The sequence below is a fragment of the Ictidomys tridecemlineatus genome, chromosome 4, assembly GCF_052094955.1.
Source record: "Ictidomys tridecemlineatus isolate mIctTri1 chromosome 4, mIctTri1.hap1, whole genome shotgun sequence".
In the NCBI taxonomy this organism is placed as follows: Eukaryota; Metazoa; Chordata; class Mammalia; order Rodentia; family Sciuridae; genus Ictidomys; species Ictidomys tridecemlineatus.
This window is the reverse complement of record NC_135480.1, coordinates 30917199-30934777: the sequence shown is the minus strand read 5'-3', so window position 1 is coordinate 30934777 and position 17579 is coordinate 30917199. Positions and strand designations below refer to the sequence as shown.

The following is a 17579-nucleotide window of genomic DNA, read 5'->3' as shown; positions in this document are numbered from 1 at the left end:
AACACTGAATGGGATTGTGGAGAAAATAGAAAGGCGTGTTTTTTGTCATTTTGCTAGCCTGCAAAAAGTATTGAGCTCTTCTCGTTTGGCCTCTGAGTACAGATTCTTCTGTTGGTGTGGAATATTCCAGTACCGTTGTCTTATGGCTTAGTGTGTGTTCTAGAAGCTAGGGTTACAGAGGTTAATTAATGTTAATGTGCTGGGCTGACATTATTTTATTATTTTCCACCAGTTATTATTTTATTATTTTCCCCCAGTTTTGTTGCACCAGTTTTTGTAGCTTCTAATATTCTTCTTTTGTGAAAATAAGAACTTTAAGAGGAAAAGACACTCTCCTGCTAGCAGCGTCACTTCCACAGCTCCTTGTTGCCCAATAGCCTCTTAGTGACCATAGCTGCAATGCAGTTTCATGAAAACGTTGAAATATAAATGGGAAAGTTAGATGTGACAACAAGAACAATTGAATGTTTTCCTCAACCAAATACAAACATTTGCACTTAAACCTAGTGTCACCTTTGAAAGGTGTTTTCCAAAAGAGAGTTAAGTTCAAATGAAATATGTGTATTTTTCAGTCCCTTTAGGAGTAAACAACCTCCTTAAATCCTGTGTCATTCAGATTTCACTATCAGGCCCAGAATCTAACAGCCATGGGCAAATGAGGCATTAGAGTCAATTGTTTTCTCACCGGGGTCTTAGGGAAAGGTCTAGAATTAGGACGGGAAGGAAGAATGTCAGAGATACTAGCTCAAAAAACACAGTTTCAGTTCTCATTTATTCTTTGCTCTCCCAATGATGTGGAGGCTTGCTTTTACTCATTTTGGTTTTCACTGGAAAATGATAGTTGTAGATATTCATAGGGTACCATGTGGTTTTTTGGTACCTGTATATGTGTGGAATGATCACATCATGGTAATCAGCATATCAAATCATATCACAGAGCAGTGATTCTAGTTGTAGATTATTTGTCTTTGGCTTTAATGAACATTTCAGAAAGAATATGTTTGAATAGCATTTCTGCCTCCAATGGGAGGGTTTTCCCCATGCCAATTGAACATGAAGAGTGAAATCTTTTTCTAACTTGATTTACTGAAATAAAAACCAACAATGCAAATAAAGTACAACAAAATAGGAAATGGTGGCGTAGTGGCATCTACTGTATTGATAGCATCCCAAAACCCTTCCTTGGCCTAACTGTGGCCCTTGCCCTTAGCATCCTTCCATGCTTTTTACTTTAGCGACTAATTATGATTTAAAATCCCCTTGAACCTTCTGTTCTCACACAACATTTAATGCATTAATATTTAACATGATGTCTTTGAATGTATTTTTCTGTAAAGTCTTTTTGGAAAGAGGATAACTAATTAATCTTAAAACCCTAGAGGAATTGTTGTACAAATCTGGATATGACTTTTTTTTTTTTCAAATTGAAGTAGAAATAGAACTGTAACTTATACAATTTCTAGGATGTCATTTTCCTGTCCTGTTATAATTATGCTGCCCACAGCATGAGGGGTGAAGGTGTCAAACCCAGAAGCAATAAAAATGCTCCATACCATCTCTTCACCTCTGAATGGTTTAGTGATAGCATGACTTTAACATCCACATTGGCATCTGTTTTTCTGGCCCTCATATCTCCTTTCCCAAGCCAAGAAAACTGAGCCATTCATTCAGTCATTCATTTATTCACCAAATACTTATTGAAAGCCAGATCCATGGGAAACACCATTGAAAGGCAAGAAGCATCAGCCTTTGAAAAGATGGGCAGGAGTTGAGCTTCTATGCTAGTGGTACGGCAAGGGCAGATTGTCAGTACATCAAATCAGTAATGCTAAGAGCAATGAAGAAAGTATAACAAGGGGTGGTTGTAGGCTGGTGATTAGGGAAAATAGTTTTCAAGCTGCAACTTGAAAAGTAAGAAGGTACTGGGCATGGAAAGATCTTTAGAAATTGCAGTCTGAGAAGGGGAAGGCTAAAGCAAAACACAGAGCAGGTGAAAATAGAAATGCATGGTTTAGAAATGCTAGACTGCAAAAACGTATTGAGCTCTTCTTGTTTGACTGGCCACTGAGAATGTCACTGTGATGGAGCAGAATGGATTAGTGGGTAGGAGATGGGCTCTATGAAGTGGCCAGCACCAGCTCCCCCAGGTCCATGTAGGGGAGAGATGAAGTCTGCAGACGGTTCTGATCAGACATAATGTGATCTTGTTCCCTTTCAAAATTCATCCATCCTTGCTGCTGGGGAATATGCATTTAGGGGTAAAGGGATAAGAGTGGAAATGCCAAGGTAGGTGATTGCTTGGAAGGTATACATGTAACAAAATTGCCCCTATACTTAGTGAACTAAAATGACAATCTGTATTTATTGTCTTTCATAATTTCTGTGGGTATGGAATTTAGCAGTGGCTTAGCTGGGTGATACTGGCTCAGGGTCTCTCATGAGATCATGGTCAAGATGTAGGTGTAAATTGTAGTCAACTAACACCTTGACTGAGCCTGCAGATGGCTCACTCACATGTCTGTTGGCAAGAAGCCCGTGTTCCCTGTCGGATGGACTTTTCCATAGTACTGCTTGAGTGTCCTCCTAACATGGCTGCTGATTTTCCCTAGAAAGCAAGGTGGAAGACATCATGGTATTTTTTTTAATTATTATTTACTCTCGCAGAGTGGTGTGCAATCACCAGGGATTTCTTGCCTGCTTACAGGGATAAGCCTCCTGAGAAATTAAAGTCTAGAATAATTAGTAAAAAACAAAAGACAAACAGTGAGAAATGATAGTTTTAAAGATGGAGCCCTATAGATCCAGGCCACACCGGGAGCTGGAGCTAAACAATTAGAAAATGGCTCCTGTGGTTTATTTAAGGGGGTACATCAAAGGCAAAGGTAAGGTTTCAAGGGCAGAGTCTTGCTTCATGAGGTCTCGCAGTCAGCAGGTTGATTGGCATCTTGGCAGACCACACCCATCTCAGAGGGCTGCACTGCTGTGGTTGTAGCAGGTCATCCCATCTCCTGTGCTATGTGGGACCTGGGACAGAGCTTAAATAAGGCTCATGATGTGTCTGGGCAGTCGATCAGAGGAAATGTCCACTGGAAATTCCCAGACACCCAACTCACCTATTCATTGGGCTGCAGTGCATGATGTAGTCCACACACAGCCCACGGATGGCTTTCCACAATTTACCACCAAGCCTTGGAAGTAACACACTGTCATTTGTGCAATTTCCTCTTGGTTTCCTAGATCAGTTCTATTCATTGGGTGAGAATTAGGAGATGAGAATTATTAGGAGCCAACTTGGAGGCTGGTTATCTCATATGGTTTGTTTACCACGTGCAGGTGGGAAATGGTAGTGGTGACCAGACAAGAGGTGCCCAGCTAAGCTAACCTCTAAAAATATGTACACATCTAGCAACATGCCTGAAGAGAGATTGTCCTCTGCCATTGGCTGCTTGGTGAACTACTCTTTGCAAATCAGTCCACAAAACTCTAAAAATGAAAAAAAACTAATTATAACCCATTGTTAGACTCCGAGGTGTTTTATCCACACTGTAAAATAACAATTTACTTGGCTTAATTTGACAGATCTTCTGTGATTATGATAAGTGACAGAATGATACATACTATGTGTTTCTCAATAATTTAAACAACATCCCAGTCTCTTGAGCAGGCAGGAGGAAAGATGAATACACTTCCATTACATTCATATTTTATATAATACCTATTTTGCTTCTAAACTGTCTGCTGGTGTAGTTGTTTGAACAGGCTTAATTTATCTCTTGCCAAGCCACGCTCACTAAGCTGTCATTCCTATAGTTACTTCCTAGGAATATGCTTTAAGAACAAGGAAATCAGCAAGATACCACTGGCCCCGGAACTTCTTCTGTCAGCTCAGTTGGGAAAACACAAAGCCAACTGGTGTCTTTCAGCCATCACAGCAGAACTATCTGTCAGATGGGAAATTAATTTAACCAAGCGTTGGTGGTAATCAGTCTATTTAATTAGTTATTTAATGATTTTGTTTTTCTGGTGGTTATTTTATAGCTTTCTTTTGTTTTAAACAAATGAAAAAAACCAAAACCCAAATTCTCGGAGAACGAGCCTTCAGAAAGAAAAAGAAAAGAAAAAAAAAGTATTAACAAGAATGAGAGTAGCCAGTGGACTAAGAGAGACTTGCCATCTTGGCACCATGCAAAAGGTTGTCACTTTGGTGGCCAGGACTGCACTGCACGCTTGCCTCTGATGATGGTAGATGTTAAGAATAGTTGTGGGGTTTGGCCAATTTTTTTTTTCCCATTTCCAACTCAAACAGAAGACAAATTTAGTTTTTATTCATTTTCAAATGCGTTTTGTCACAGTTTTGGAAGAATGGTGTTTGCTGTTTAAATTCGAACTTTTAAAATTTTTTCTTGCCCATGGATAATGCAACGGGAGGGGGCAGATAAATAGCACCGATCTGAAATTTAAAAGAAAACCACAAGCAGCCGTGAGCCCTGGACACAAATCCAGATGCTGTTGTCTCTGATGTCGTTTTGAGTCAAGTGGCATTCTTAGGTGCCAAGACTGCAGCCTGTTCTCTCTGGCCACGCAGCGCCCGCACATCATAGTAAAATCAATGTGTTTAATGTTATGCTTCAGTGCCAGCGAGTGATGAAGAGGAGGGACCTGTCCTCTTTGACAACTCTGGCAAGGTGGCTGCTGATCCCTTCGACACGTCCTCTGGGTCTGTGCAGCTCATTGCAATCAAACCCGCAGCCCTCCCCGTGGTACACCCCACCTCGGACAGGAGCCAGGAGACCTCAGCCGTCCTCAACGGGGAGGTGAGCATCCAGGGACCCTGGGCAGAGTGTGGCCAGACCTCAGGGATTCGGAGTAAGGGGTATTGAGCTGACCCCAGCCTCTCAAGGTCATTTTTGCCTCTGCACATGGTAGACTTCCATGGTTGACATCTTCAGAGCATTTTCTGCCTTCTCTGAAAGCCCAGAGGGAGCCTTTTAAAAAGTATGGTTATGAAGAGGAACATCAGAAATCCTACTTCCCCTGCCCCTCACGCCTACAGCCTTCTGCCTCACACCCCCAAATTGCCATTAAGGATGTCATTGTGATGGTGGTGGGAAGGGGGTGAATTGAGACGAAGTGGAGAATCTATCATTGTGTGGACAGGGATGGGGCCCGCTGTAGGCTCTGAAATGGCATTTATTCGTTCCAGAAAGCTCAAAACAACCCATTGGCTGCTTTGAGGAGAATACCCATGGGTAACATGATATTAATCAACTTTCCTTGGAGTTTGAAAAAAAATTGATAACGTATGTTAGGGAGCGATGATTTACCAAATAAAATTAGATAGAGAGAGAACAGATGAGGACAGATGATAAACAGGTGATAGGTAATTGATAGATAATTGATGACTGACAGATGATGGGGGGAGGGGCAGAGCCCATGCTATCTCCAAGGGAGAACAAGAAGTCAGGTAAAAATTACCTGCCATCCTCTGTCTTCTGCAGAAAAATGGTCAGAGGGTTAAAAATGTTTATGAACCTTTAAGAAGGTGTATACGGAACCCGCTTGTGAACGCTTACACTACACAGGGGTGCGGGCATGTGAGCACACACAAGCACTCACAGTCTGATGCTTTCCTCTGATGCCAAGCCGTCGGGATGATCATGCCTTTCATTTGCTTATGCCCTGATGTTACCTCCAACAGGTGGGAGATTTCTGAAGTTTTAAAGTGTTTTTACTACCATACCTCAAGAAAGCGTCGCAGTCCCTGTACAACCGGGTGTTGTAAACATCCATCCGGGGTTGTCCTTATTCCACCATCCAGGATGCTTACATGAGCATTTTATGAACCTGATTGAGGAAGTACCTCTGGCAGAAAGACTGAGATGGCCTAAAGTTGTGATAGTTGACTTTTAAAAACAACCAGCTATATAGACTCATGGATCATCCATTTCACCTTCCTGATTTTTTAGATAAATAAAACTGAGCCCAAGGGATCAGATGGCTTGCTCAAAGTCAAAGTGAAGATTACTGTGGTAGCCATGATGTTCAGATGCCCTGGCTCCCTGTCCAATGTTCCTTCCTTCTCTTTAAAAAATTTTTTTTTCAGACCATTGGTGAAAAAGTAGCATTGGTCTCTTGAGCTATACCACAATGGTTTGAATCCCAGCCCTTTCATTTGCCATCTGGGTGACCTTAGGCAGGTTAGTTAAATCTTCTGTACCTCAGCATCTTCATCCATAAAATAGGGCTGCTCTGAGGCATTAGGTGAAACATTAGAACAATGCCTAACTCACAGTAAGCACTTTATTATTACCATCAATCAACAAGGATGGATTAGTTGTTCATGTACTTTGTGCCCCTTGGCTCTATAATTTGATAGCCTGGATGCCTTCTCAAAACCCCTGAATCTCCATGGGTGCAATTCTGCCATCAGACATGCAGGGTGCTGAGGCCAAAAAGAATTAGCTGGCTCTTAATTAGGACCCTCTACCTAATTGTGGCTGCCTTGCCTGGGACTCTTTGTCCCATCTTAATCATAAGAGCATCATGGAGACAGACTCCAAATCTGGGAGAGATGTGATTTACCACTCCCTTTTCCTCCCAGGCCCATCACCCTGTCAACAGAAGGAGAACAGATGAGCATTTTCCTTGTCCAGAAATGAATTCTTGCTACATTTGGGTAGTTAAAGGAATGGACCTTGCTGGCATTTGGATTGGAAGAGAGCCCTGAACTGTTCTCTGTAATTTGCTGCCTTGTGGAGCTTGACACAGATTGCTTTATAATTTTCTTTCTTCTTTTCTCATGGGTGACTGGTTTAAATGGAAAAAAAACCACCCATAACCCCAAAGCCATAAATTTTCCTTTTATGAATTACAGGAAATTCTTTTAAAGAATATTTTAAAGAAAACATAACAACCACAAAGAAAGTTCAGCAAAGTGGGTGCAAACTCCTTATCATTCTGTTATTTATTAATCACGGTCATCTGCCAGTATCTTTCACAGGTCAGAGGGACATTAGCCATGTTCCTTTCTAAAAAAAAAACCAGACTGGCTTTGCCCCATCCAGCAGGACCTGGTTGGCATTAGTAGCCAGATGAAGCTTCAAAATGGTCTCTCTGATTTACTGAAATGTTCATCCTTGTGCAGTTTGATAGTGTGGCCTCAGGAGCAGGACACTTGTCCTCCCTTCCTTCTCCAGTCATCCCAACTCACAGGCCTCAGGGACTAGTGGTCTCATCCAGCTGGGCCTCCGATAGACGGCCAAGGGAGGCCACCGGGTTTCTCAGGGCTGGAACTAGACTCAGAACATAAAAACTAGCTGGTGAACCAGGTCAAAGTTCCCCACATCAAGGAACCAAAAGAATGAAGAAAGAATTAGGACCAGCACCACAAAACGAAGTGTGAAGAGTAAGACCTGGGCCTGAGCAGCACCCAGGACAGAGGGAGAAGGAGGTCCTGATAGAAGGGGTCAGGTGACCCAGTGAGAGCCAGGCTCCATGCTATTTGTGGGCTGGTGTGAAAAGGGGACCCAGGTGAGTCTGGTTGGCTCAGAGGACCAGAGGTGAAGCCTAGGCTGGCTTTTCCAGGAGATGTGACCTTCTGGTGAAAGCCCCCCAGATGTTGGGCATGCTGGGTCAGGTGTGGCCTAAGACTGTCTCTCCCTCCAGGTGAACAAAGCCCTGAAACAGAAGTCAGACATCGAGCACTATCGGAACAAACTGCGCCTCAAAGCCAAGAGGAAGGGGTACTATGACTTCCCCCCCGTGGAGGCAAACAAGGGTCTGACCGAGAGAAAAAAGATGTATGAAAAATCCCCAAAGGAAATGGAGCATGTTTTGGATCCAGACCCGGAGCTGTGCGCTCCCTTCGCGGAGTCTAAAAACAGGTGCGGCTCTAGAGAATTTGCTTTAGGTTGCTGTATCATATGTGGGATGAGGGCTAAGGATGCCCTGGGCAATACAGACCTGCTCCCTTGGTCTGGTGCCTGAGGACTGTGATCTTTGCAGGCTGCTGATCTGGGCCTCGCCAGAGTGTGCAAGCAGATGCTCTATGATGAGTCAGGAAGAGTGTAAAATTGAAGCCATTAAAAAAAAATACCAAGGCAAACAACCATAATTGTCCTTTGCCTTAATGGTATTTTCAAACCAGTAGCCATTTCAGAGCTGGGTGAAAATATAATTATCACCTACCATATTAATGCAACTTCTAGATCAAGGGACATTGTATTTTTCAATTATGTTAGTGGCTGTTGCATAAGAAAAGCAAATTTCATGCTTCACCTTTTTATTCGGGCTTAGTAAGTGCTTATCACATTGCTGCTCAGCGTTCCATGCTGGTTCATCTTGTGCACTCATAGATTTGTTCAATTTTCAACATTTATTGTCACCTGCTGTGTATTAGGTACCAGTCAGGATGCTGCATACTGTCAGGACCATGTGTGTTCTCATTTATTCCTTCAATTCCTTCAACATTTTATAGTGGACCAGACAGGCTGATTGCTGGAAATTAAGGTCTGTTGGGAGAGAAATATAATTACCCTAAAATGCTAATCACAAGTCTGATGGGTTTTTGAAATGCGGGCTGTCACAGTGATCTAAAGGGGGCCCCTAGCCTAGTGAGGTAGGGCTAGTGTAGGTGGTTTGAATTGGCGTCTGTCTCAATCTGTTCTATGATGCTATAACAGAACACCTGAGACTGGATAATTTTTAATGAACAGAAATTCATTTTCTCACATTTCTGGAGATTGAGAAGTCCAAGGTCAAGATGCCAGCATCTGGCAGGAACATTCTTGCTGCATTATCACATGGCAGAAGGTAGAAGGACAAAGAGGGCAAGAGGAGGCCAAACTCACCCTTCTGTAATGACATTAACCCATTTTGTCCCATTGCCCTTGAAGTGGAACACCTATGCATATTTAAATATAGTACATAACATATAATACAATTACACAGGAAGAGTATAATTGTATCATAATATCTTCATGTAGTGCTAATTAATATAATAACATTTAAGTTCTAGATTATGATTTTCAGCCTATTTTAATGCATCTGTGCCAATTTCATTGAAAGAACTGAAAACTTGGGGTTTCATGGGTTAATGTCATCCACATGGGCAGAGCCATGGTGGCCCTATCGCCCCCAAAATATCCCGCCTCCTAACATTGCCAAAGCGGCAACCAAATTTCAACATGGGTTTTTGGAGGAAAAAGAACATTTTACCAATAGCAGCTGCCTTCCAAGCCACCTCAGCAGAGTGCCCTCGCCTACCTGGGAAGAGGTTCAGGTTAGCGAAGCCAAGCACACCCACCTTTCTCCCCTTCCTGCCTCCCTGAGCCGTTTTCATGGTTCAAGACTGCCTCTTTCCTACACCCACTCTCTCCTTGGTGACTTCCCTCCCCCAGCTTTGAACATGCTGCCACTGTCACCTGTCACAGAGCCACTGCAGGTCCATGCTCACAGCTGAGGCTCACTAGGGCAGTTCCTGGCCTGAATGGGGTATTTATCAAGAGGAAAAATGACTACATGACAGGCTTGGATTAAAGCCTCAAAAACCAACTTGAGAGGGGGAGTGAAAATTTATGAATAGAATCAGCATAACTTATTCTCTACAAAGAAAAAGAGGAAACTCTCAACCGGAGCTTAATTCACCATGCTTCCAATTAGGCTTGGTTGGTATGGAAGCTATTGATATAAAGTGACACCGTGACAGGGGTCACGATGCATGTGCTTTCCTGCACTTGATGACTGTAGGAAAGAAGAGAAGATATGGATTTTGTCTGGAGGCTGGAGGTTACTTCAACTTTTACTTTGCAGTTTGGGACCCCTTACTCTAGTGGTCTCTTATAGTCAGGGATGAGACCTCCTTTTCCTCAGTTTCCTGCTGACACTCAGGGAAGATGAATCAATGATCATGTGCAAAGAAGAGGAACTTAGTTTGACAGTTACTTGAGCAAGAACAATTTCAATGATGGCTTTTTTTTTTTTTATGAAAAGATAATGAACAAAGAAATGAATGGACCTGTCTTCTGCACTACCCAGCATAGGTTCAGGCCAGATGCGGAAGGCCTTGGTCGGTGGCCTGCTGCTGCTGCTGGGCATGTGTCACTAATTCTCAGTACATGTTCACTGAAGAAATGATTCAATGACTCTTGAAGCACCAAAAACTAATTTATTTGAGAACTTTGACCAGGTTATGGAACAATAATAATGGATAATCACAAACTGGGTGACCTGGGAATAGGAATGGAGATAGGATCCTTAAGAGATGGGAAGGGGGAGAAAGATCATCAGAAAAGAAGAGGAGATAGACTCCCTGTAAGCTTGAGGGTGTAATTCTTGACACATTCTGCCCTTGACTCCAGAGGCTGCCTGCTGTTTATCTGTTTTCACAGGTTAGAGTTACCTGTTAATTGCTATTCTCTCTACAGCTCTCCAGAGACCCAGCCACAGCAGGCGCAGGGAGAGAAACATTCTCTAGTCCAGAGGTAGCATCAGTAATTTTACCTTCAAACTGAAGCTCAGTCAAAAAAAAAAAAAAAAAGGCTACAAAGCTTAGATTCCAAATGTTGACTCATCATTAAATCTTTTAAAAGATTTTTCATGGCTCTTTTTTTCCTAGAATCAGAGAAACACTCCATTTTATACTATAAACTTTTACCAAGACAAAGTGCACACTAGTGCGTAGGTGCGGTAGTGCAGGCTCCCATCTCGCTGCCCCGGTTCACGCCTGCATTCTATAAACCTGTAGGAATCCCACCTAACAGCTTTTCTCAGCAGTGTGAGTTGTTAATGTGTTATGCAGCATCCTTCGTTGATGACAAATGGGAATTGATGGATAAATAGCCCTGGCAAGGGAACTCTGAGGTGTCAGCTATGCTGCTGTAATAACCACTTTTTCTAGTTTCTGTATTCGGTGCTTAGACCGAGGAGTCTTTGCTGACTCCAGAAAAACCGTCCCTCCCAGGGCTGCCCAGTTCCTAGTGATAGGAGAGGACTTAACCTGTAGATGCACTTGTCATATGCAAACCATCCCATCCAGAACCCACGCCTTGGTCACCTCCTTTAGATGATCTCACCGGCTCCCCTTCTAGGCCATTATCCACCTGCCCAAATCACCCCAGGGCCAGGTACCAGATGACTGAGCCCTCTTGCCTTAAGATCTGCCCAAATTATCCAAACTATCCCACTACCAGCCTGCTCCTTCCCTGCCCGTTACTTCCCACGGAAACCACAAGGAAGTCTTTGGCCCATGTTTTCTCCTGACTCCCTTGGCCTCCTGACCAACCTGGTGCTTCCCTAGGGGGCCTCTCCGGGGTGGGGCCTATCCCCTCCTCTTGAGATCTGTGAGTGTAACAAGTTACCTTTTCATCATCTCCTGGTCTTCCAGCCTTGTCAGACCTGAATAATAACTACACCTACGTTTTAAAGCAACCATCTCCCACACTTCTCCAGTGAGTTTGAGCCCCAGGTACCCAAAACACTCATCTGCTCCACAGTGGATGGCTTCCCTCCTTTTCCTCCCCGTTCCTCTGGCACTGCCTCACAAATTAACCCCTGGCACTCAAATCACCATAGAGTGCACATCTGGGGGCCCACCTGAAGGCGATAACCTATAAAGATAGAGTTGCTCTAATGCAACCTCTAGGCCATCTCAGGGTTCAATTTGTGAACTACTTTCTTAGCAACCCTGGGATTAAAAAGCTCTTCAAAAGCCAAAGGAAACTCATCATTATCCACACAACAATATTTTCAAAGGTAAAAAACTTACTTCTCAAGTTTGCCTGTTCTAAAATGTATTAACTTTTCCAAAATACCAGCAAAAAAAAATGAGTCTACCTAATGGAACTCCATTTGATCAAATTAGGCCATTTTTCTACCTGAAAGCCTAATTCTAAGTAGCTATCCATATACCAGGCACATATTGGGGATCTGGTCAATGGAGATCTGTGTTGAAGCTCAGGTGGAGCTGTGCATCCTAATGGCACATCTTCTCTGAGGGAAGACTAGACTCCAGTGTCTTGGTTCTTACCCATGTTCAGGCTTCTTGAAATGGCTTATACCATCTCCCTATTGTATTTCTAATACTTACACAATAACCTCCTGAAATCTCCGTTGTCAATCCTACTACTTACTTGGCCACCATCCTTATTAGTGAATCTTTTCTCAATGAGCTAATTGGCAATCTCAGGAGAGTTTCGAAGCCTGCTTTTTTAAAGATATCATTTGTAATTAGGTCAGGATGAGAATTCTTCAGGCTCTAAAGTGTGAGTCCCTCAGAACCGATTTTGTCTCACAAGCCCACTGAGGTTGAGTGCCTTTCCTAAGGGAAGCCTGTGATTTGAGAATAACTAGAGGACACAGTTTATAACATCAGGTTGAAGTTCTGATATTAGTCAACATTCTTGGTGGTTGAAAATGGTGGAAATCCAGCACAAACTGGTTTAATAAAAAGGGGATGTAGTATTTAACATTGTTGAAAGGTCAAGGTTTCAGTGTGGCTGGATCAAGGAGGGCATACAATGTTTTCTGCCTTTGCTCTTGCTCTCTCTTTACTCCTTGACAGCCTGGTTTGAAGGCAGGCTTTACCCTCATGGTGGTAAACTGGCTGCCAGTAATTCCAGGCTTGTGTCCCTATCTTCTTAAAAACTTCAATGCCAAGAGAATGCCCCTTTTCCTAGTTGCCCTAGCTAAAGCTCGGGGACTCAGTCTCATCAAACCAACTCGGGTCATGTGCCCACCCCTTGACCAATCACATAGCCATGGAGATGCAATGCTGTGATTGGTCCTGCTCGTCAGTTGAATTTTCTAGAAGTAGCTGTGTAGAGCCTCTGAATGTGCTACTCCCTGGCCTGAAATACTCTGTACTCACATCAGCATGGGGCTGACTCCATTTAGGACTTTGCTAAAAATGCCACCTCCCACAGAGGTCTTCCCTGACCTCTATCTGAAGTCATCTTCCATCCCAGTCACCCTCTGTCATAGCCCCTGTTTTTCTCTATAACGCTGTCATTCTGAAATTGTCATGTTAGTTGTCTGTCTCCATCATTACCATATAAACTCTGAGAGAGTCAGAGCCATGGATGCTCAGCATCTTCCATGGTGCCTGGCACATAGTAGGCACTCATTAAAGAATGGATGGATGGATGGCCCTGTGTTAGCTTCCTGTCACTGTGACAGAATAACTGAGATGGACCTCATGGCTGAACAAAGCCATTCATATCATGGCAGCCTGGAAGGAGAGAGAGAGAGAGAGAGAGAGAGAGAGAGAGAGAGAGAGAGAGAGAAGGAAGAGAAGGGGCTGAGATAAAATAGAGCATTCAAGAGCACACTCCCAAAGACCTCTTTTCTTCAAGGAGGCCCCACCTCTTAATTTACCACCACCTCCCAATAGCCCATTAAATTATGAATACACCAATGGATGAATCCATCGATGAGGTCAAAGCCCTCATGATCCTATCACCTTCCAAAGGCCCCACCTCTGAACACTGCTGGTTTGGGGGACCAAGCCTTCAACACCTGAGCTTTTGGGGGACACTTAAGATCTAAACCATAGCAGGCCCCAAATTGCCTCTCGATTTATGGTTTCTTAAGCCCAACTACTGTGGTAATTGTAGAAAAGAAATCTATCACTAATCACAATATTAAGCAGCCCACTGGCCACAGGGTTTATTGACACATAGAATCCTGCACTTGAAATCAGATTGAGTCAAAGGAACCGGAGACCTGCTCAGTCAACAAAGTCAGCAAAGGCAAGTTGGTTGCACCAGCGTTAACTGTCCTGGAGGGTCCAGGCAGAGCCCCTGGTCTTGCCGTCAGCAGAATTTTAGATGAGGTTGCACTGTTGCCATTGATTGTAATTACCTAGTCTCCATATGAAAGAACATTTATAATTCAACCATATAGTTCCAGCCTCTGGGTGGTGGGGTGGGGGGGGAATCTTTATTCTACTCTTTCTATAGCCTATTCTGGCCAGGGAACAAACACCATCAGTTTTGAGATTTGTGAAGCAAATCCAAACCCTTCATTGGTTGCCTGTAGTTTTGGATCAGTGGAGAATTCCATCTGTCAGGGTATTTGCTGCATCATAACAGTTGTTGAAATTTCTTCAGGCAACAGATGAAGAACTCTGTCTACCGAAGCCGGCAGTCTCTGAACAGCCCGAGTCCAGGAGAAACCGAGATGGACCTTCTGGTCACTCGAGAGCGACCCCGGCGTGGCATCCGTAACAGTGGATACGATGTAAGTCTCTGGTGGGCTGGGGTGAGCGCGAGCTTTGCTTTCCCCCCAAAAGCAGAGAGGATAGAACAGCCCATAATGTTTCATTTACTACCTGTTTATAGAATTTTGAAATGCATTCAAATGTTTTCAATTTTTTATTATCTCTTTTCCAAAGTAAGCCTCTTTGGAAATATGTCAGAGTAACAAATTATTGCAGAAAGGATTATGATTGCTATAAATTGCTACCCTGATTTCATTTTCCCATCTTACATTACTGGCCTTAAATTCAATGGAGATTCTAAATGTCCTTAAATTTTTCCCCCCTCTGTCTTTAGAAACTCAGTAAGACCCATGAAAAAGAGTGAGAATTCATTTGAACGTGGGTTTCTTTTAATCCATAGCAGTGATGAAAATTTGGATTTGTTCCTGATTTCATAACTCCTCATATGCCATGGAAACAATGAGATGTCCAACAGAGCGAGTAGATGATTTCATGTGACAAAGCACATGCTTATGTGCTGTGATAGATCCAAACTGCAGAAATTCTGCTAAGCCCTTCAGACTTCCCCAGATGAGAAGCTGCAATGGGATGTCTCCTGTCAAGTATACATCCTGGACCTGGAATTGCACCATGAGCTCATGTGAACAGTTCAATAATGCTTCTCCCTCTCCCACAATTTGAAAGAGGCTTGATATACTCTGAGGTTTTATAGAACATATTTTTTATCAGGCATGGAGGCACTGGCCTATAATCCCAGCAACTCCAGAGGCCGAGGCAGGAAGGTCACAAGTTCAAGACCAGGCAAAGCAACTTAGTGAGGTCCTAAGCCACATAGCAAGACTCTGTCTCAAAAAAAAAAGAGGAAGGTTAAAAAAAAATAGAAGTGATGGGGTGTCACTAAGTAGTAAAGCACCCCTGGGTTCAATCCCCAATATCAAAAAACAAAATTCTTTCTCATTTCCCTAAAATGTTCCTCTGATTACAAATTGAAAAGTTTCTCTAAGAAGAGTTATAATTTAAATATGTCTAGAGAAAGTTGTTACAATTTGAGAAACTATAATTTGAAAATCACACTCAATTTCTTAAATATATCATACTGATATGAAGGCAAGACTATTTTTTCCCCTTGGGATCAGTCACTGCTTGCCACATTACCATTCTGAGATTATCATGTTAATTGTCTGTCTCCATCATTAGGATATAAACTCTGAGAGAGTCGAGGCCATGGATGCTCAGCATCTTCCATGGTGCCTGGCATATAGTAGGCACTCATTAAAGAATGGATAGGTAGATGGCTTTGTGTTAGCTTTCTGAAGTTGCACTGTTGCGATTGATTTTAGTTTGTAGTTTTGCCACAAAAGTTTAAAATGAGATTTTTTTAATGGTTTAATCAAAGAATAGGGATATTCTGCTTAATTTCCTTTTCTAGTGATCTTTTTTACACTTAAGCTTGATGTTGTGTTGGTGGGGAGACTCCTTTCTTTCTTTCTTTCTTTCTTTCTTTCTTTCTTTCTTTTTTTCCTTTTTCCTAAAATTGTTTGATAGCTTAGTTTTTATAAAATTCTAGGAAATTTTTTTAAAACTTAAAATGGACCTATATTTTATTTATTTATATATGTTGCTGAGAATCAAACCCAGTGCCTCACATGTGCTAGACAAGCACTTTATCACTGAGCGACAACCCCAGCCCCAAATTCTAGAAATTTTGAGCACATTTTTTTTTGTTAAACTATCCTAGTAGATCATTTTTTTTACCAAATTCGTTCATTGATTTGATCATCAATGTGCAATTAAAAATCAGCATAAGTTTTATGTTTTCAATCAACTCCCGAGAGTGAACAATCTTTCTGGAATGCTTACTGAGTTTGAGGAACTTTTCTTTCTGCTTAAGCACCTGGGATCAAAGATTTTTAGTTTATCTCAAGGTTAGTATTAACAGGTTTCTTGTGAAAGTCTAGGCAGGGGCACTTTTAGCAATGACAAAATGGACCAGAGATTCCCTAAGAATCTTTATTTTTTAAAAAAAATGCTTAAATGAGAATCTGACATGACTTGCGGTACTTACCTGATACCTTTAGAACATTGTGTTAGTAAATTGCCTAGAACAATAGGAGAGAGAGAGAATTTTTAAAATTTTAAAAGGAGACTGTTCACCCCCTCACGGACATGTACAGATATTCCAAATACAGATAACTTCAGGGAGAATCTCTTCATTCTAATAGAGTTTTCAAAAATCTACATTTCTTTGAAAAGTATTCATAATCTCAAAAACAGAAATATAAGCTTCCTTAAGAAGAAACAGTTATCTACAGAACAGCTTTGTGAATTTAGGCTATTGAGGAACAGTTTTAAAATTTAGACTGTTGACCCTAAGAATGGCATTGCTAACTGGGCAGGGTGGCACATTCCTGGTTGTCCCAGCTACTAGGGAGACTGAGGCAAGATTATGATGAGTGAAGCCAGCCTGGGAAATTTAGTGACACACTGTTTAAAAGAAAAAAAAATGAAATCACTTAATTGTAGCTCCTCTTCTGTTTTTTATACCAAACGTATGAAAAGTAGCTATCATTTACTGACTGCATGCTATAGACCAAGCCTTATTGACATTTTTTATGTATATTATCAAATTGAATTTTCATGGTTTCCAGGTGAGTAGATACTCTTATTTTGCTTATTGCATAGATGAGGAAACTGATGTTCAGAGAAGTTATGATTTGTCCACCCAGATCCAGGGCCCATCCTCTTAACCATCATGCGATATGGCTTGTATGTACACCTCTCCTTACTACGTGCCTGTCCTCATATCCCATAATATAGGTTCTATATTTCCAAACCTCTGAAAGTGACCTCTGTGGGTCTCAGAAGGAGTCCTACATGCATAAGTCACCCAAACAAAAAATAGACCAGCAAATAAAGTAGAAAAAGAAGCAAGTCATAGTTTCAAACAATACCTTCATTTTCTGAGCTCAGTCGTTTTCTAAAAATAAAAAAATGCCAAGGTCCTCCTTCCTGGCAAAATAATCCATTAGCCCAGCAGTGAACCTGTCATTCAGTTGGAACATGTCATTCTTCCTACTGGGTCTGGGGATCTCAAAAGCAGGCCAAAATACCCAGTCATTTCTGCCAGGTTAGGAAAGATTGACAACAGTGAAACAAAAGCTCCAGAAGGTTTATTTAATTTTGAATTTCTCAAGAGTTGACAACTCCAGAGTTGTCCTAAAGGAAAAGTCTGCGTGTAAAAATAAATGAATAAATACATAAGTAAGCAGACAGATACAGCTACCTAGGCAAATCCTAGCCCCAGGATGGATGGCAGCCTGGATCGTTTGCAACGTTTCCCATAGAGCAAGAGGTGTTCACACCT

At 42.1% G+C, this 17579-nt stretch overlaps 1 protein-coding gene across 8 annotated transcripts in view; it reads left to right on the top strand.

Annotated features, from left to right (window-relative positions):
- Window positions 1–17579, top strand: part of Kiaa1549l (KIAA1549 like) — a 256249-nt gene that overhangs the window by 201019 nt on the left and 37651 nt on the right. For all 8 annotated transcript variants that reach the window (XM_078046259.1, XM_078046263.1, XM_078046262.1 and 5 more), the window contains 3 exons: window positions 4633–4814; window positions 7666–7883; window positions 14106–14235. In XM_078046259.1, the coding sequence (XP_077902385.1) occupies window positions 4633–4814; window positions 7666–7883; window positions 14106–14235 (530 nt within the window). The remainder of the gene's footprint in view (window positions 1–4632; window positions 4815–7665; window positions 7884–14105; window positions 14236–17579) is intronic.